This window comes from Dermacentor silvarum, chromosome 8 (assembly GCF_013339745.2).
Source record: "Dermacentor silvarum isolate Dsil-2018 chromosome 8, BIME_Dsil_1.4, whole genome shotgun sequence".
Lineage (NCBI taxonomy): Eukaryota > Metazoa > Arthropoda > Arachnida > Ixodida > Ixodidae > Dermacentor > Dermacentor silvarum.
Window position 1 is genome coordinate 167101830 of NC_051161.1, and position 18859 is coordinate 167120688.

The window sequence follows — 18859 nt, forward strand, 5'->3', positions numbered from 1 at the left end:
CGCACAAATAGTCATCCAGAGTTTGGTTGAATTGAGACAGATCAGTATGTTCCACAACATACATCGGTAACTTGTTCCACATTTCAATTACGTTGGGGAAGAAGGAGTACCTAAACGTATCAGTGTGAGTGGTGTAAGCTTGTATAGATCGGTTATGGTTAGTTTTGGAGCTCCGTTTGCCAGGTGCCAGTATGTACGTTTCGTCCCTAATATTTATTTCGCCTTGGCGTACTTGGAATAATAATTTCAATCGATTTTTTTCCTACGCGTTTCTAGCAGGTCCAGTTTAGAAGAACCGAACATTTATGTGACTGAATCAGTCCTTCGATATCGGGAGCACATCAAGCGCACCGCGTACCTCTGAATTTTCTCTAATTGTTTCTTCAAGTAACTTTGGCGAGGGCTCCATACCTCTGACGCATACTCAAGAAGTGGCGTTGTAAAGTTTTGTAAGTGGTTAGTCTTACATCGCATGTAGCACCCTCCAATTTTTTTCGCAGGAAAAATAACCTCCCGTATGATTTTGTACAAAGATATGTATGCTCCACGATAAGTTATCTGTTATCGGTATTTCCAGGCATTTTAACTTACTAGTATTTATCAAACACTTGTCACTAGTAGTATATCGGAGACAAAAGACGGCCCCTTTTTTGTGGTAATATGCGAATATGTTGATTTAGAATAATTCATTTCCATACTCCATTTCTTGCACCATCCGTTTAACGTCTTCAAACAGTTATTAATTTTAAGTTTGTATGCCCTGTTTCGTACTGTACAATAAAATAAACAGTCATCCGCGAACAGTTTAAGATGTACATCTGGTTTCATCACAGAAGAAATTTCATTATTATACACCAAAAATAAAATCACAGATCCCTGCGGGACACCTGAGAGCACTGCCAGTGAACCGGATACATGACCATTCATTCTGACCACCTGGTTGCGATTCGTTACGTATGCTTTAATCCATTTTATTATAGTGGCATTAAGGCCGGTTGTTTGTAAATCAGCTTTTTGTGTGGCACCTTGTCGAAAGCCTTGGCAAAATCTATGGCGATTACGTCAATCCGTGGCATCAATCGCCATTGCGAAATCATGAATTGTCTCTACGAGTTGTGTGGTAGTGGAAAGGCCTGATCTGAATCCATGCTGGTATGGGTAAAGAATTATTTCCTAAATGGCGAATCATATGCTTAGCTATAATGTGCTCCAATAGTTTACAAGAAATGAATGTAAGAGATCATCATCATCATCATCATCATCATCATCATCATCAGCCTATATTTTATGTCCCCTGCAGGACGAAGGCCTCTCCCTGCGATCTCCAATTACCCCTGCCTTGCGCTAGCGTATTGCTAGCGCTAGCGTAATGTAAGAGATATAGGCCGGTAATTATTCACTATTGTTCGACTGCCGCCTTTAAACACCCGAATAACTATATACTGCAGTGCGCCAATGTTGGAGTACAGAATGAGTTGCAATGATTTTCGAAATATAAGTCTCATGTAACGCGACGCCCATTCAGCATATCTTTGAAGAAACGGGGTCGGTATGTCATCTGGTCCGTACGCTTTTTTTTGCGTCTAAATTCAATAGCTGCTGAAATACGCCCTCCTGTCTAATTATGATGTCATCCATTTGGCTAGGCACTGTGCTTTCCGAACAAACATCGACGTCGTCATCGGTCGCGGTGAATACGGATGGAAAGAAGTGATTAAAGTGTTCTAGAATATCATTTTTATTTATGAGAACCTGATCTTCTTTCTTTATTTCCTGTACCTCTTCCTTCCTATCACTTAAGTATCGCCAGAACTTTTGCGGTGATGTTCGGAGGGAGCGTCTAAGCGTGTCATCGAAGAATTTTTTTTAGAATCCTGCAGGGCTTGCTTCAACTAAGTTCGAAGTCGCGAAACCTCAGAAGATATATTTTTTACTTTTACGTAGCCTTTCTTATTTTTCTTGTCATACGAATTATGTTCCTGGTTATCCGGGGCTTCGGTGCTTTGCCTTCTTTACGCGTTTAGGGATGTAGCTGTCCTCGCGGTGTTTTACAATTAGCTGAAAGTTCTGCCACAACTTAAAGGGCCTGAAACAAACACATGTTCCCACTGTGATTGTAACAATAATCATCTTGTGGTCAGAGATACCATTCTTAGTGTTAACAGCATAAGCACCTATTTTATCTGACACAAAACACGAGATCCAGCAATGACCGCGATGTGGCCGTTACTCGTGTGTCTTCTTGTACAATTTGGTTTAGATTATATATGAACATAAGTTCCAGTAGCCTCTTGATGAATCGAAGCCATGGGTTTTGCCAATCTATGTGATGAATATTAAAATCGCCAGTCTTCATTAATCTCGCGTTTGCTTTGACATTTGCACATAAGAAAGTGTTTAGGTCTTCCAGGAACTCAGCCGAGGCAGACGGTGCGCGATACACTGCTCCAACGATGTAGGCAATACCATGAAATGTAATCTTGCACCAAACTGTTTCAGCAACATCGCAATCAATCAATACAGCAGATGATGATACAAACGCCCCTACCACGTGTGTCCGTTTCTTTTCTAAACATTCCATAGCCGGGAAGAACAATACAGTCGTCAGAGAGTATATAACTTGAACATCATAGCGACGCTTAAGCTTCGCCTTTAAGGTGTGAGGCCAAGTCAAAAATGCAAACTTTTTTAAAAATGTCAATTTTTTGTTTTCCACTTTGTTAGATGAGGAATTTATTCGCCGTCATTTTGCTGCAGATAGTTTCTTCCTACGCACTTTCTTTCAAAAGATACATAAAAAATGTAAACCCATCCGGTGTCTACGAAACCGAAAGTGAGAGTGCCAGTTTTCTGTGCAACAGAAAAAATACCCTGGTTTGCTGTTATGTGCTGCTTATTGAACAATCGTATCACGTACAAAAATGTAATAATGCCCTAATAGAATTTTAAAGAGTTTTTTACCAATTAAGATAATAAAGCCTCAAAAGATGGATGTGCAATGTTTTGCACGTGTTGTGGACGCCTCGCGAGCGATAAAGGAGCAGCGGATTGTTTGGTGGATGTGTTTACTCTCTGTCGCTCACTTTTTTTTACTGTCAGCCACATAATGGGGAAGTTTAGAGCGCAAAGACGCCCAAATTAATGTTTTCAGGCAATCAGTACAAGGAACTCGGTGTGCGCGATGGACCTGGACACGTACTGTAAATACCTGTAATACCGTACCTCTAATTCTGCAAAGCAAGCTAGAAAGCAAATGTCGCGGTGGCACACGTGCAAAATCAGACAAGAGCAAGACCCAAGAACTTGCTACAAATATAGGGGATTTTAGCGCTCTTGGTCATGTTTACAACCTATTTTTTTGCGATTTCTTCAAACGCGAACATTCATAACTTGTATCCCTGTACCGCTACCAAACATTGTGTTTTTTTTTATCGACTTAAATAAAAGTTAGGAGTGTTGGCGTGAGACCCACATTTTGAGAAGTCCTTCAATTAAAAAGATATTGAAAAAATAGTACATATTTTAAAGGCTCACATGGGCCTAAAAAAGTGTGCTTTATGATGTAGACCAATAATTTGTATTGTTTATCGTTGTTTTAAATTTTTTCCCCAGAACTTGGCCTCATACCTTAGGAGCGGAACGCGATAACATTCGAAGATTCCCGGAAAATGCTGCTTATGTAATCGTAATGTTTACGTGTAAACGCTGGCGGCGAACGCTATGAACGAAAGCTAGCTTCCTGCCCCCCCCCCCCCCCCCCCGGCACTGCAGGTGCCTCCGCTGCCGCCCCTGATAATGATAATTTAATGGCATCCCGTTAAAACGTGGCAGTGACGACTATTTTATCACCTAGCCTGCTTGATTTAACGAAATATGCTATGTATGTTTCTTATCTAACATTTTCGTGTACATCTCTAATCTTTTTTTCATTCTACCTTGTAGATTGTACTTATGACTGTAACAGATCGGGTCGTAACAATATCTTCCCTGCTTTTCTTGCCACGAATATTATAATATCTCTTGCTTATCTCGACTGCTGACCAGTTGATGCTTCCGTTCACTTTAAATTCAAGCACTTCTGGGAGGCGTACGCTACCCTCGGTTCTCACTGGGTGACTGTAAGAGATCCGGTCGTAACAATATCTTCCCTGCTTTTTTTGCCACGAATATTATAATATCTCTTGCTTATCTAGACTGCTGACCAGTTGATGCTTCCGTTCACTTTAAATTCAAGCACTTCTGGGAGGCGTACGCTACCCTCGGTTCTCACTGGGTGAGAACCGAGGGTAGCGCATCCATTAGGATATGCTTCGCATCCGCATCCCATTAGGATATGCTAAGTGGTCTCCGGATTTTTTCTGCAGCATACACAAGCCTCAGACTGTGGCGAATATTTGCTCTACGGTGTGTTTTTGTCCTTAGGGTGGGCTCCGAAAGCCAACTGGCCTACTTATGTTTGGTTAACTTTCATCCCCGGCAACATATCCGATTTTAAGCATAGAAGAGTGCTTGCGAATGTTATCGCTGGCACCATTACTCCTTTGCAGATTTCACGCACCACCTCATATTTATTGTGGCCCCAAAGCACCCAATATTTCGTAATTGCTGCATTCCGCTGCTTCCCTTTTATTTTCAGATTATCTTGGTGGGTGCTTGAGTAAGTCTTTCCTTCGTTTATGTATACGCCCAGTTACCTGCATTGCTTGACAAAGGGTATGACTTGCTGTTGAATTGACATCACGTAATTACTCGTCTTTCCATTTAGGATGATGATTCCCGATTTTATTATGCTAAATCTAAGACCTAGATTTGGCACTCCGTTGCCACAGATATTCGCAAGTGTCTGTAAATCTCTTGTACTGTCCACAAGTAGCACTATGTAGTCCGCATACATCAGTCCAGGGAACTTCTGTTGCACCGTTTGTCTATTACGCATGTAGGATAGATCAAACCTTAATTCGCTGTTTTCCAGTCGTCTTTTTATCCCTTAACATACAGCGTCAACAACAATGGAGACAGAGGACATCCTTGCTTCAGTCCTTGATGAATTCCCACCACTTCATTCACTTTTTGACCTTCCCATACAACTTGTACTCGGTTGTACTCAGCAGCTCCACGCAGCTACAACTTGTACTCAGCAGCTCCACGCAATGGTCATCTATGCCTTTGTGCTTGAGAATATCCCATAACAATTGCATGTTTACGTTATCGTAGGCTCCCTTAATATCTAGAAATGCTGTCCGTAAAGGTATATTATGAACTGCTGAAATGTCTATGGACTGAGTTAGCACAAACATATTATCCTTTAAGCGTCTGCCTGGCCTGAACCCATTATGTGGTTCCCTCATGCATCATTTTTCTGAAGAGAATCGGGCAATGGCATGACATTTTTCTCGAACCAATTGGCTTGCATTGTCATTCTATACTATATCCAAGACATTGTGTTTGCTACAGACGAGGGCATACCCAAGCCCAGATTTTATTTACAGGATCTATCCGGAGAGGGAAATTCAAACCAATTGTACCAAGTGCAATGGCATCATTACTTTTGACTACATGCTTTGGCTGTGCCCCGCGTTCTTCACAGACTGTGACAAGGAAGAAGAATGGTGGCGGCAAATGCTGCACAGTGAATCACTCTCCGACCAATTACGGGCTGTCCAGAAGGCCCGCGATGTGGCTGAAGCGCTCAGCCTGACAGTCGCAAAGTGGAAGCGGCCCGTGTCAACCCAGGGTTGACCTTCAGGACCCAATAAAGTTCTTGATACCATACGATACTGACGTTACTGCAACTGCCCTGTACGAGCTCGTCTTATCCTTATCACTTTTGCCTTTGCAGATGATGTTTATCTTGCATTCACGCCATCCAACCTCAATTTAAGCCAAGCTTTAAAGACTCACAAGTGTCGGCGGCGGTGGCGGGGGTGGTGGTGTCACGATGAAAAGTGGGCCGATCTTGGCGATAGTGCAGAAAGAGTCCAAGCTCAATGGCACATACCAGGGACAAGAAAGAAAGAAAGGAAAGAAAGAAAAGGAAGAAGAGGAAGGAAGACAGAAACAAATTGAGAAAAAGAGAAAAAAATCACGTGTGGCGCACACGCGCACTGGATATGCTACACGCGTAATCACGTGCCACGCATGATCACGTGACACGCACTGTTGCGAAAGTCCGAAGTCCTAGCGCCCATCAAGGTGCCATGTATGGTGCCATGCCAGGTGCCGAGAGGAGGCGATATCCAGGGAGATTAGAAAACTGTTTATATACAAATGTGCATATGGTATTTTACAAGAAGGGCTCCATGATATTGAAGCGGTCTACATGCTAACATCTTTGCATGTTGTAGCGTTTACATCTCCGAGCGTTCTACATGGTCGAGCGTCTCTACATGGTAAAGCGTCTTTTCTCACAACACTCAAGTCCCACTGTTTTATCCCTTTCGTTTCGCTCTTTCACTGTACGAGGGAATACACTTTAGTTCTTTTAGCTAATGACAGTCTTTGATCAGGTGGCCATATCCCGCACGTGATGTGTCGTCGTTTCCCGCCGGGCTGCGCCTCCAAACTTGCTAGGTCGCCCCCGAACACAGGCAGCGGTTGACACCTTGGGAACCGAACGTTGATGTCGTTCCCCCCCGGAATAGACCTCTCCCTGTTTGCAAACAAAGTGACGTCACTGTGCGTGGGCGGTGCACCGGCATCGACATCATCGCGCCCACCAAGTTTCTCTCTGGTTGGCAAGAGACTCCATTTCGGTTAGGCTTCTACGCGGAGAACACATGGAGCTGTCGGAGTATGTGCAGTCGCTGCCCGAAATTGCGCGCCAGCGTTACGCCGAAAAGCTGGAAGTTCGTGGCAACCAGTATCCTGACCCGTACACCATTTCGGTGTGGAAGAATGATCCGAAGTGTTGACCAAACGTTCGGTTTGGGGACATATACGTGTACCTCGTTCACACGCCTGGCCCGTACAGTGCCGAGGCGATGAGGTCCTACCGATCGCTGAAAGCGTACGGCCTTGCCATGGAAGGACACGTGCACAAAGTACTAATTTCCGACTTGAGTATGGAGTGCTGTTTCCTGAAAGCAGAAGTGACGCCGTCGCAGAGGACGACCGCCAAGCCCTACGAGGCATGGGCTCTTGTTTGTGGAGACGGCAGCGTCCACACGGCGCATTGTACGTGCATGGCTGGGTGAGTTGGCTTTTTTATGAACATATCTTGCTTGCTATTTACGCTCAGTTATGAGCATTCATTCCTGTCATCTCGATAAGTTTGCATCTGCAACGCGTACAGCGCCGTGTTGGCCTATCGCGTTCGCATCGATGGAGCTTTCCAGCAAGCTGGAGGTTTAGGTCCAGCGAATCAAGCAACATAAATTATAGTGCATGTGTTATGACCGGCAACTATGCTTGTTGGATTACGTTGTAGCTCAGTGTGGTTTGAGCAGTGCCGACAGCGAAAATAATCAAACGATCGCTATCATATTGCGGCACATGTGCGCTCGCGCCATCGATAGGAAAGCAGCGACTGTGTGCTGGCACATACGTCAACTGCGCGTTTGTTTTGGCTTGCCTATCTGAAAAGTGTACGGCATTGCACGGATGCCTTGCTGTAACATCGATTCTAAACCGTTAGTGAAGCAATTCGAAAAGCCTGCAGTGATAATTCTGACATTTTCTTCTGTGGAGCCCAATTCGAATTTCCTATTTTCCTTTAGACAAGTGGTCATGGTTTTCTTTGTAAATATTGCTATGAATGCACAATTTGTTGTTTCCTTGCAGACTTGGAGAAGTCTGCGCACATGTGGCAGCACTGCTTTTTAAGGTGGAGCTGCTCGTTTCGTCTGGGTTTGCGAGGTCCACAACATCCCAGCTTTGCGAGTGGAACAACAAGTTTCGAGAGAGTGTAAGCCACTTTGTTGTTTTTGTTTCTATTATTTTTTTTCAGTCTGGAAGGAATTTTAAACAAAATCGGCCTTTATGTTTGTATGTGATAAGTACCGTAAAAACACGAATATTGGTCGTACTTTTTTTCAAAATATTGTGGCAAAATGTCGACCCCCGTCTTATATACCGGTCATTTTTTACGGGTTTATACCGGTTTCTTTCATTTTTTTAGATTTTTAAAGTTTCCTATATTCCTTTTTTATCAGCAATGTTATGCACACGTGCACTAGCAGAAGTTTTTAATGGCACATATGTGCATTTTTTCACCATACAAAGTGCATGTAATAAAACTAAATTCGCATATAAATCCTTAATATAATCTTTCCCCACAAAATTCAGATTGTCACACGATTGTCAATCCAGACAAAACAGTTGGTGTCAGATCCCCAAGAAAAAGAAGAAATTCCTATTTCCCTACAGTTTCAATAATGCATCTTGAAGAAATTATATGTAGGACGGTTTTCTCGCAGCACATTCCCACATGTAAATACAGTAGTGAACAAAAAGATATATTTGGCATTTAGGACCTGTGAGTTAATGTGCTCGGTGCATTATGCCAGATGGAGAGCCTAGGGCCTTGCAACATGCACAGCCATGGTACTTTCTTCGCACCGCATAGCCTACCTGCCGTGTGCATAATTTGCGTATTCCAAGAATGTATTACAATGAAGCCGTAGTATCAACCAGAAGTGAAAATATGCGAGCGCTGGTGAGGTACATTTAAGTGACAGGTGGATAGGGTGGCTGAGCAAAAGGTTTGGCATGCTGCTACACGTTTATTAGATAACAAAAAGTTTAGGAAGGGGGCAGCAGTGAGCATTGTGGAATCAATGCCGTGTGAAGTGGAGCTTTATGGCACCTTTAATAACACTCTATCCATCTCAGTGGTGCAGCCAGAAGGAGAGTTCGATAACATTTTGCTTATTGATAGTGCCAGTACCATAAAACTCCTTTGTTGATACCATGGTGCTCACTGTTGCCCTTTCACGAGCTTTTGTGCGAGTGGATGCATGTGCATTTTCTTTTCTCTCGTCTTTGATCTTGTTATATATTAAACTTGAGTAGTAGCATGCCAAATCTGTTTCTTGGCTATTCTATCAATCATTAAAATGTACCTCGCAAGCGCTAACATATTTTCACTACTGGTTAATACTACAGTTTCCTTGTAATACGTTCTTAGAATACGCAAATAATGCACACGGCAGGCGGGCTGTGCGGTGTGAATAAAGTGCCATGGCAGTACCTGTTGCAGGGACTAATTCCCTAGGCTAGCGATCTAGCATACCACAGCACCAACATGCTGAGCACATTAAATCATGTATTTTTTTTACTACTGCATGTTAAACTGTTCCAGGAAGCTCTTGTAATATATAAAAGTAGTATAGCAAGAATTTTTTTGGAGGTGACACTATTGTCAGGTTTTGCACACACATTGTTTGGTATCTGCCATGTAATCAACGAGAGACTTGGTGTCTGTTTCTTTTTAGGGTTATGCATTGTGTGGTAAAATACAGATGTATACACTGTCGTTGTGAAGTAACATTTCTTGTAAGTTTGAGCATCCGTTTCAGTACCCTGGTAGTATTAGCACTGCTGTTACTTATTTAGCCATCTTTACCTTTGTTATACTTCTCTGCAGTCATTTCATTTGCCAAGTTTATAGCAGCAGTGATGTAACATTTCTTGTACAATTAATTGCCCAGGTGGAGCCTACACGGGTTCGAGACTTGAACATTGTCAAACACCGGCACGGCAAGGTTTCCAAGGGAGTGAATAGGAAGCGCAGTGCTGCACAAGCCCCAAAGGCAAAGTTTCCAGGAATTCTTGACTCCCTTTATTCTGTTCTTCCGAATGCAGCTGTGTTTACAGCATTCTCAAAGTATGCCACACGTGGTGAAGAAACAGACAGCGCTGATGAAGGCGAGATTGCTACAGAACTGCCAGAAAGCTTGTACGAAATGTATGACAAGACATGGGAAAGCCTGAATCAATGTGCCAGAGAAAAGAAAATTTATTCATTATTGAAGATGAGGATGAGCCACAGCGATGTCGCACAAATAGAAGAGAAAACGAGAGTGCAACGGAAGTGCCTGCTCTGGTTTCAACAAAGATGTGGGCGGATAACGGGATCAGTCTTCAGCAAAGTTGTTAAATGTAAGAGCGAGAGTTCTGCAGCACGCCTAGCTGGCAATATTGCCCAGTCTCCTCTAGTGCTCTATGAAACTCGTCACAGAAAGACTGTTGCTATGAAACATGGAATAGAGCACGAGGAGACTGTAAGGCAGCAGTATGTTCAGTACCAGAGGCAACATCACATGGATTTTAAATGTAGAGACGCCGGCCTGTTTATTTGCGAGGAATTTCAGTTTATTGCAGCCAGTCCAGATGGCATTGTTGAGTGCAGTTGCTGTGGCCGTGGAGTTCTCGAAATTAAATGCCCATATAAATACAGAGACGTGTGCCCATCAATGAAATCAGTGAGAAAGGTTTCTACCTAGATGAAAATCGTCGCCTGAAAGATAGTCATGAATATATGTCTCAGGTTCAAGCTGAAATGGCTTCTGCAAATGTCAATTATTGCGATTTTGTGTGTTGGTCGAAGAAAGGATTCATCGTTCTGCGCATATTAAGGGACCGTGATTTCCTTGCAAAACACATGTCAGTGCTAAAAACATTCTTGAGGCAGGCCGTGCTTCCTCAGCTGCTGTCAAGGAAGAGCACGCAAAATGTGTAGCTCCCTGCAGAAGTGGATTGCCAGATGGATTTCCGATGTCCAAAATGAACACAAGCTCTGAAAAGTTACATTCAGCTGGGTCAAGATCCTGCAAGCGTCTCAATTTCCAAACCAGAAGATAACATTCAAGGGGCTGAGATACATAGGAGGCTGAATTACAAGAATGTGGCAACTGCTTCGGCAGCTCAGCCGTTATGAAGAGAAAAGGCCCTTGTCAGGGCCACCCAAAATATTGCTGGCAGGCATGTGATTCACGCACCCGTCTGTTTCCCTCTAATAAATCAAAAGTGTTCACCAGCATGATTACAATGTAAATTTAAGAGAAATAGAAGAAAAACAATCAGTTTTGAGCACAGTGAGCATCAAAATTATCATTGCAAAGCACAGCTAGATTGTGTTTACATGCCAACAGGAAAAATTGCATGCTTCCCCTGTTTTTTCACTTTCAAAAGTGTTTACAAAGTGTCTACTACATTGTAAAATTTTGATGGGGAATAGAATCAATGAATAGTTCCCACGAAAGAAACTGTTGTATTTCCACAAATTTAAGAACTTGTGTTCCTTACAGCATGCCATAAGTTAATCCAGCTTAGCATACACATTAACAACTTCAAAAACAATGAGGATGCTATTAACAAATCCATGTGTTGTGCTGTCATCTGCTACCACAGGTGCACTTTCTCTACATTAACCCTCCATGTCTGGTCCTCGGCGTTAGTGATAGAAGTAAATACTTCGCAGCATGTTAGCACAGCAATTTTCATTTGATGAGCATTGGTGCAATGCAGTTTGTGCTCTTCTCAGACGCATGTATGGAAACATCCACAGTTGAGTAAAAATTGGAATGTGCATGTTCATAATGCTCATGCTAGCAGCATCAAGTGCAATGTAAACTGTGGATCACTACTGTGCCTAAAGTGAAAATGTGCCTGTTGGCATTGTGCCACTATTGTCTACAATCAGTGCATACCAAAAACATGTTGCTGCAGTTCTCGGCCACTAGCTTGAGAGACAAAATAGCGCCAAGTGTGGCGATGCCTTTTAAAACATACTGTACGCAAAAATAGAAACAAAATGGCAATAAGCAAAGTACAAACTTGGAATTTAAAGGCTACATAAACTTGACATTTTCATAGCGTTGTTGCAAATAATCCATGAAGCATATATACCGATAGCCTATGAACACAGCATCACAGGTAAATCATGACAACAATATGTGATGCTTGGAGTCTGAGGGATGAATTCATTTGCCTGTTAATCATTAATGCTCTGGAGTGCTTGCGATTCAGCTTGGGAAATCGGCTAATGGCATGCCAATGGGGTTCAACCAGCAGTTGGCACCGCTAAGGAAAAACCAGTTGTGCTGGTGGAAAATCAATCTGGAGCCTACACTACGCTGCAGGGGCTCAATGCAAAAGGTGGTGATCCAGATTGAAGCACACGCGGCACCATCAGGCTGCAAGCATGAAACTTTATTGAAGAACAACATGTACATGAAACGACAGGCAGCCAATGTTGATATTGCTCAGTGAAGGTTAGGCCTAGTGGAGTCTAGTTTGTGCACCCGCTACCGGCACACATGAACTGAAAATTAAGCAGTTAGGATAAAGGGAACTGTTTTTATAGTTTAGTTCTGGCCTTAGCGATTTGAAATCAAATACTCTTCGGACAGCGCTGTGCTGAGTCACCGTTTCCGAAGGCTGCCAATCGCATTCGCTGCATAGATAGGTGGGTCTGTATGTTATGCAGACACATTTATTAGTTCCAAAGATGCACTGTTTACCGCTACATGAAACGGTAAACAAGACACGGTGCACACAGTACAGCAGCAGAAACAAACTCCTCGCTCAGTTGCCTACACTGTCGGCGATGGCACCCACATTTTTGCAAGAGAACTACACGACCTATCAAAGAGCTCTTGTGTGAGCATAGTTTTCTCTAATAAATGAAACGCTCAAAGTTTAACTATGATGAAAGAAAAGTGAGAATCGGGTATAACAATCTAATATATATGTATCTGGTTCACAGTCGCCGTTGTTTAAGGGGCTCGACTGCACATATTGACTCGTCTCAGGGTAGACCAATGTGGCTCATTTGCACAGATATATGGTTTGCTACATTTTGACACTATTTCATATCAGTGATCCACAATATCTGAAGCTAACGATCTGTGGCTATAGATGTCGATGTAAACAAATGCACTGCTTAGATAAATTTAATATAGAAGGTTGAACTCAAAGGCTCTTCAAATATATGAAATGTCTAAAGAATGTGTAGAGGAATACAAAAAGCGAGCTGCAACTGCAGAAATCGTCAACAAATTCCAAGACAGCCGTGTCAACAGACGGAACTCGGTGTACTTTTATCGGGTGCACCGTTAACACAACAGTGCAATGAGGCCTTAAATTCTCACCCAGTAGTCGGCGAGTGCTGCGTGGCTTCCAGGAACAGCATGCTGCCTCGGAGAAGCCATAAATCATAAGTGCTATTCGTGAGACGCACAATTGAAGCACACTCAACATAGGCACAGCTACACAAAACAGACAAAAGCTATGGTACCTTTCCAAAATGTTTCCAGCGGCAGAGGGCAGCAAAGGAAAATGAAAAAGGCCAATTACTTGTTCTCGACCAGTACACTGATATTTTGTCCTTGGGCACTGTTTCTAGAGTTACTGAAGGTTTCCTTGAGTAAGGCAAGTGCTATCCAGTCGACGTAAACCAATAGCTGTGGTTATCGCCGTCCTCTTTTCTGACCCTGATCTACTGGTGGGGCTGAGATAAGATACTAACCAAACCGTGGCATCAGATTTGTAAGTGCTGCAATCAACAGCACAACATCATCTAAATAATCCTTCATAAAGTAAGGCACAGTGTTTTTTAGTATGTGGAATCTCTTCATGCGCCCAATTACTTGTTCGACTCTGATGCGCCGGCAAGAAATTTCCCTCGATGCTGTCACTTCAGCTTGGGAAGGCTGGTTTTTCCCTTTAGTGTAGGCTGGAATCATAACCTTAACGCCTAGCACTGCCAGTTCTTCTGTGACATTAAAGCCCCGGTCTGCCATGACTTCATCGCCATAGTCGAGGTACTTGGTGAAATCTGTCTGGAGAACAAGCTGCTTATCACTAGTTTTGCCGCCCCAGCACTCCGAAATATACGAGATTAGCCCATTAGGTGTGATCCCCACCAGTACCTTTATGGTGTTGGAGTTCTTGTACTGGGACCAGGTTCTGCTCTGTGCCGTTGAGGCACTTGACCTTTCAAGGCGAATCTCTGTGCTGTCAATAATTACTCGAACGTGACGAAACCTCTGGCATTGAGATATTTTCGGTTGCCACGCGTGAAATGCCACATCGTCTGGCCACACAACGAGCCCTTTTAGCTCACTCACTAGTGTTGTGAGGGCACTTTCAAATATTGTTGACACATACTTTTTATTTATTTTAAAGAGATCCGCCAGAAAGCACAGGTGAATATCAAGGCGTAGCCTCATCAGCACGAGCAAAACCTGGTCTTCATGGCTCATCGTTTCCACAGAAGGGCAAGCAGTTCTATATACAGACACAACCCATGCAAATGTCTCCTTATTTGGCAGGCCTGTGTAGTATGCAACCTTTTCAGAGTGCCCGGCTATGGCAGCATAACCCCATGCAGCAGCAGCACCGTTCGCTTCTGAACTTCTTTTTGCTCGAAGGTCTCGAAGTTCATTTTCCATGATTAAATAGCGCTCCTGCAATGCATTATATGCTCGACATTTCTCCAGGTACTTCTCTTGCATGCGAGCCTGCAGGTTTCTTGAAAATCCACCCATGTGGTGTGATGGTGCAGGCAACTGTGCTTGTAACAATTGCATGCTCTCTGGCAAGTCGTTTGATGCCTCATCGTCTGAAAAAACAAGTTCACAATCAGTAGCCATTGGAGACTGTCAATATGCTCTATGTTGCTGATGAGAAACAGCTTTGAGAAATAAAGTGGCGCAAGCTGCTTGGTTAGCATGGTTAGTGCAGTTATTTGCAGGTTATTTGCATGGGGGCATTTCACATCAATGTGACCTGCGCAGCTGTGTGTGATAAAGAACAGTGAGAAGTAGGATTGCGAGAACAGTGATCTTGTTACGATAATGTCATCCATGAAGAAATCCTTAGTGCGTTAGAAGCAGTAGGACTTGGTTGTAAGATATATATGTGGATGTGCAGCTACTTACAGAGATCATTCTATGGTGCACACAGAAAATGGCCCGACATCTGAGCATTACGGTAGCCGAGAAGTGCCTCAAGGCGGAGTGCTTAGCCCAACACGTTTCAATCTAAGCCTCATTGGATTAGTTGACAACCTGCTAAGCACCGTACGACTTTCCATCTATGCGGGCGACATCTGCATTTGGGCATCAGGTGTAACACGACTTCAGCTTCGCGCTCGGCTTCAGAAGGCAGCCACAATGACATCTTGCTACCTTCGTCAACAAGGACTTGAAATTTCATGTGCAAAGTGCGCAATGCCACATTCACCAGGAAGACGATGTCCGCTTACGGCATATCAATTAACGGACAACTTATACCGCACAGCAGAAGTCGCAGGTTCTTGGGTGTCGTAATTGACAGAGACCTGTCTTGGACTTCACACGTGAATTACGTGAAAAAGCGGCTGACTGCTATCTGTCACCTGTTGTTCCTTGCAGGAAAAAGTTGGGGAGTATCTATACACGGTATGTTACAGCTGTACGTGGTGTTGTTCGTTGGATTCCTGCGGTACAGCCTGCTTGCAATATCCAACACCTGCAAGACTAACTTGCGTACGATTCAGAGCATTCAAGCCCAATCCCTTAAGATATGTTTTGGCTTACGTGCACATCTATACCGATGGATCGACTACGTCATCCAGTTCTGGTGGTGCGGTGGCTATACCAACGCGAGAAATAACACTGCGGTTCAAGACATCGCATCTCACGACCTCACAGCGGCAGAACTAACGGCTCTGCGTCGTGCACTGGAATTCATTGAGTCTGAAACACCTGGAAAATGGGCTATGTTTTCCGGCTCAAAACCAGCATTGTGTATGCCGGTTTTGGTAATTTTTACCAGTGTTGGCATTGTGTATGCTCTGTGTTATATGTGCCGAAGGCAACGAGACACTTAATTGTGTTTCACTGCACATGTTCTTGCCTGAAATAAAACTGTACAGTGATTTGGTTTTTTGACTTTCCTTCGTGGTTACAAATGTGCTATAACGATGCATGATATTCCAGACATACAAAGAGGTAACAAACACGCTGTATATATGCTACAAGCATAGAAAGGTTATCAAACCAATAATCGTAAAAGAAATGCACATTTCTACACAATGACTGAGCATGACATCATAGCTCACTACAAGTCAGCAACAAACTATAGTGTTAAGTCAAGTAATTTAAAAAGGCTCTGAAACACATTTTCTTGAAACCTGAGCAACATGCTTTCTATCAACCAGCGTTTATTGCGCCGGTACTTCATGTGAGAAAGGGGAGGGAGTACTTGCAGTCGCATCGAAACATATGTCTCAAAATTTGGAGTGCACAGGCTTTTCAATGAATAGAAAAGTTGCAATGCTTATCAGGATTTTTGAAGGCTATGAATTGAAATGACAAATTAAATAGTCAAATGAAACTTGGTTATACCGCTGAGAAAGATAACCCAGTTGCTAACAAGTGGCCAAGCATTTCAATGTTGCTGTGATGCAACTCAAGCTATTTGTAAGCATATTTTACTGGAATCATGCACTGCAGGTGTAATGTGGCACCAGGGTGCAACCAGCAGCACACAAGCACAAAGTGTTAACGTAATTGCAAGGCTGGAAAGATGCACAATGAATTCCACTAAAAAATATTAGTGCGCGAATGACAGATGTAAAAGATGCCAGTATGAAGGGCAAGCATGCATAGTCACTTCAATTGTGAGGAAAAACTAAGTCAAATGTAGGGGAGTTGCACACAGTTGCTTTTAGTACAGTAGTCGGATTTTGCTGCAAGAATGCTATGTCATCATTGCAGAAAGCCTACACCTTCACGGACTACAAAATAAATAATATTGGGTGACATATAGCTGATCTGTGAAAACAAGCTCTTGTGCAGTACAACCACCCAAATAATATACATATACAATGCAAAGAGCAGTTATATGAGGCCTGCGTGGCATTTGTCATGTACATAGCAAAGTCGTCTAATGTAAAGCAACTACTGCTTACCAGTGCTGTCTGGTTCCATCTCGTCCTCTCCATCTGATGAACAAACAAGCAATAAATGAATTGATACCTCATTTAGCTCCAATAAGCTGTGTTATCTAGCAGCATCATAAGCACAATATCAGATGTCCTAAAACTGAAAAAAGCACACAAGTTTTACAAGTGGCAAGACTTGCAGTAGGACATTTGTTTGCCTAGTGAAACCTACAGATAACAATTTTGTATATGGAGCTGTCTGGATTGGCACCTGAGGCAACAAAGTGCCATGTGTGAAAGCTAGGCCAGTGCTCAAGGCAAAAATCTCGGTTAAACGCAGGAAAATTGAGTTAACTCGTTCCAGCACGCCTACCGCACTCGACTGCTTCTACTAGAGTAAGTGGACGTTGCTGCAGCAATGCAATATGTCTTCCCCAGCAATTCTCTAGTGAATCGCAGATAATCGGAGTGACACTTCCCTGATCTGCGAAAAGTTGCATCTGAAGTCAAACCACACGCGTCACACACATAGAAGGCAAACAGCAGTCATGTCAGGTCTGCGTGACATTTCTCATGGCTACACACAGCTTAAGGCTTTGATGAAAAACAATATATGGCTTACCAGTTGGATCCGGTTCGATGTCTCCCAAAAACAATGTTGATGCGACAGCATCTCCATCGGATTCTGCCAAAAAGAATTGTGATGCAATAAGTTCAAACGAGCTGCAAGAAGCTGCGCTGTGCAGCAGCAGTACAAACACTGCAACACACGTTAAAAACGAGACAGGAACACAAATTAAAAACAGCTGTCTCGCTTGTCATCAGGACCCGAGGCAACAAAGTGCCATGTGTGAAAGCTGGGCCAGTGCTCAAGGCAAAAATCTCGGTTAAACGCAGGAAAATTGAGTTAACTCGTTCCAGCACGCCTACCGCACTCGACTGCTTCTACTAGACTAAGTGGACGTTGCTGCAGCAATGCAATATGTCTTCCCCAGTAGAAATGTTGCAGCATTCTCTAGTGAATCGCAGATAATCGGAGTGACACTTCCCTGATCTGCGAAAAGCTGCATCTGTGAAGTCAAACCACACGCGTCACACACATAGAAGGCAAAGAGCAGTCATGTCAGGTCTGCGTGACATTTGTCATGGCTACACATAGCTAAAGGCTTTGATGAAAAACAATATATGGCTTACCAGTTGGTTCTGGTTCGATGTCTCCCAAAAACAATGTTGATGCGACAGCATCTCCATCGGATTCTGCCAAAAAGAATTGTGATGCAATAAGTTCAAACGAGCTGCAAGAAGCTGCGCTGTGCAGCAGCAGTACAAACACTGCAACACACGTTAAAAATGAGACAGGAACACAAATTAAAAACAGCTGTCTCGCTTGTCATCAGGACCCGAGGCAACAAAGTGCCATGTGTGAAAGCTGGGCCAGTGCTCAAGGCAAAAATCTCGGTTAAATGCAGGAAAATTGAGTTAACTCGTTCCAGCATGCCTACCGCACTCGACTGCTTCTACTACAGTAAGCGGACGTTGCTGCAGCAATGCAATATTTCTTCCCCAGCAGAAATGTTGCAGCATTCTCTAGTGAATCGCAGATAATCGAGTGACACTTCCCTGATCTGCGAAAAGCTGCATACACGCGTCTCACACATAGAAGGCAAAGAGCAGTTAGGCGAGATCTGCGTGACATTTGTCATGGCTACACATAACAAATTTGAAACAACTACTGCTACATGCTTTCATCTATTTCTCTCTTGTTCTCACCTTCTGCTTCCGATGACAAAAAAAAACGTATGCGATAATTTTCTTTGAGTTGCATGTACCTTCGTTATACAGTAGCAGTATAAGCATTTCCCAAAATGAGAAAACACAAAATTGAACCAATGTGACTGACTCAGTGTGGCTTGTCCTCAGTTTTCTGAAAACTATGGCTAGCATTTCTGAATAGAAAGCAATTAACTTACCTGCTTCAGGGTTCGCCTT

The 18859-nt window shown here is 43.3% G+C and overlaps 2 protein-coding genes across 2 annotated transcripts; one reads left to right on the forward strand and one right to left on the reverse strand.

The window, feature by feature from the left end:
• The first annotated feature begins 6764 nt into the window (after positions 1-6764).
• LOC125947769 (uncharacterized) lies at positions 6765-14354 on the forward strand. The gene is made up of 4 exons (XM_049673043.1): positions 6765-7189; positions 7780-7903; positions 9648-9823; positions 14300-14354. Exons 1-4 carry the CDS (start codon positions 6981-6983, stop codon positions 14352-14354), a joined length of 564 nt encoding a protein of 187 aa, XP_049529000.1. The 5' UTR covers positions 6765-6980.
• A 41-nt stretch (positions 14355-14395) lies between these two features.
• On the reverse strand, positions 14396-18327 carry LOC125947770 (uncharacterized). The gene is made up of 4 exons (XM_049673044.1): positions 18065-18327; positions 17493-17555; positions 16898-16930; positions 14396-14563 (listed from the first exon to the last, which is right to left on the reverse strand). The coding sequence occupies exons 1-4, from the start codon at positions 18119-18121 to the stop codon at positions 14396-14398; spliced, it is 321 nt and encodes a 106-aa protein (XP_049529001.1). The 5' UTR covers positions 18122-18327.
• Between the last annotated feature and the right edge of the window lie 532 nt (positions 18328-18859).

What these genes read in the sequence shown, in the direction of transcription:
- LOC125947769 (XM_049673043.1), top strand. Translation starts at nt 6,981, where the DNA reads ATGAGGTCCTACCGATCGCTGAAAGCGTACGGCCTTGCCATGGAAGGA. An exon ending in CATTGTACGTGCATGGCTGG is followed by an intron (nt 7,190 to 7,779) that starts GTGAGTTGGCTT and finishes GTTTCCTTGCAG; the next exon opens with ACTTGGAGAAGTCTGCGCAC. An exon ending in GTGTTTACAGCATTCTCAAA is followed by an intron (nt 9,824 to 14,299) that starts GTATGCCACACG and finishes CAACCTTTTCAG; the next exon opens with AGTGCCCGGCTATGGCAGCA.
- LOC125947770 (XM_049673044.1), bottom strand. Translation starts at nt 18,121, where the DNA reads ATGGAGATGCTGTCGCATCAACATTGTTTTTGGGAGACATCGAACCAG. An exon ending in CATCGAACCAGAACCAACTG is followed by an intron (nt 17,556 to 18,064) that starts GTAAGCCATATA and finishes TCTTTTTGGCAG; the next exon opens with AATCCGATGGAGATGCTGTC. An exon ending in GATGGAACCAGACAGCACTG is followed by an intron (nt 14,564 to 16,897) that starts GTAAGCAGTAGT and finishes TTGTTTTTTCAG; the next exon opens with ACGATGAGGCATCAAACGAC.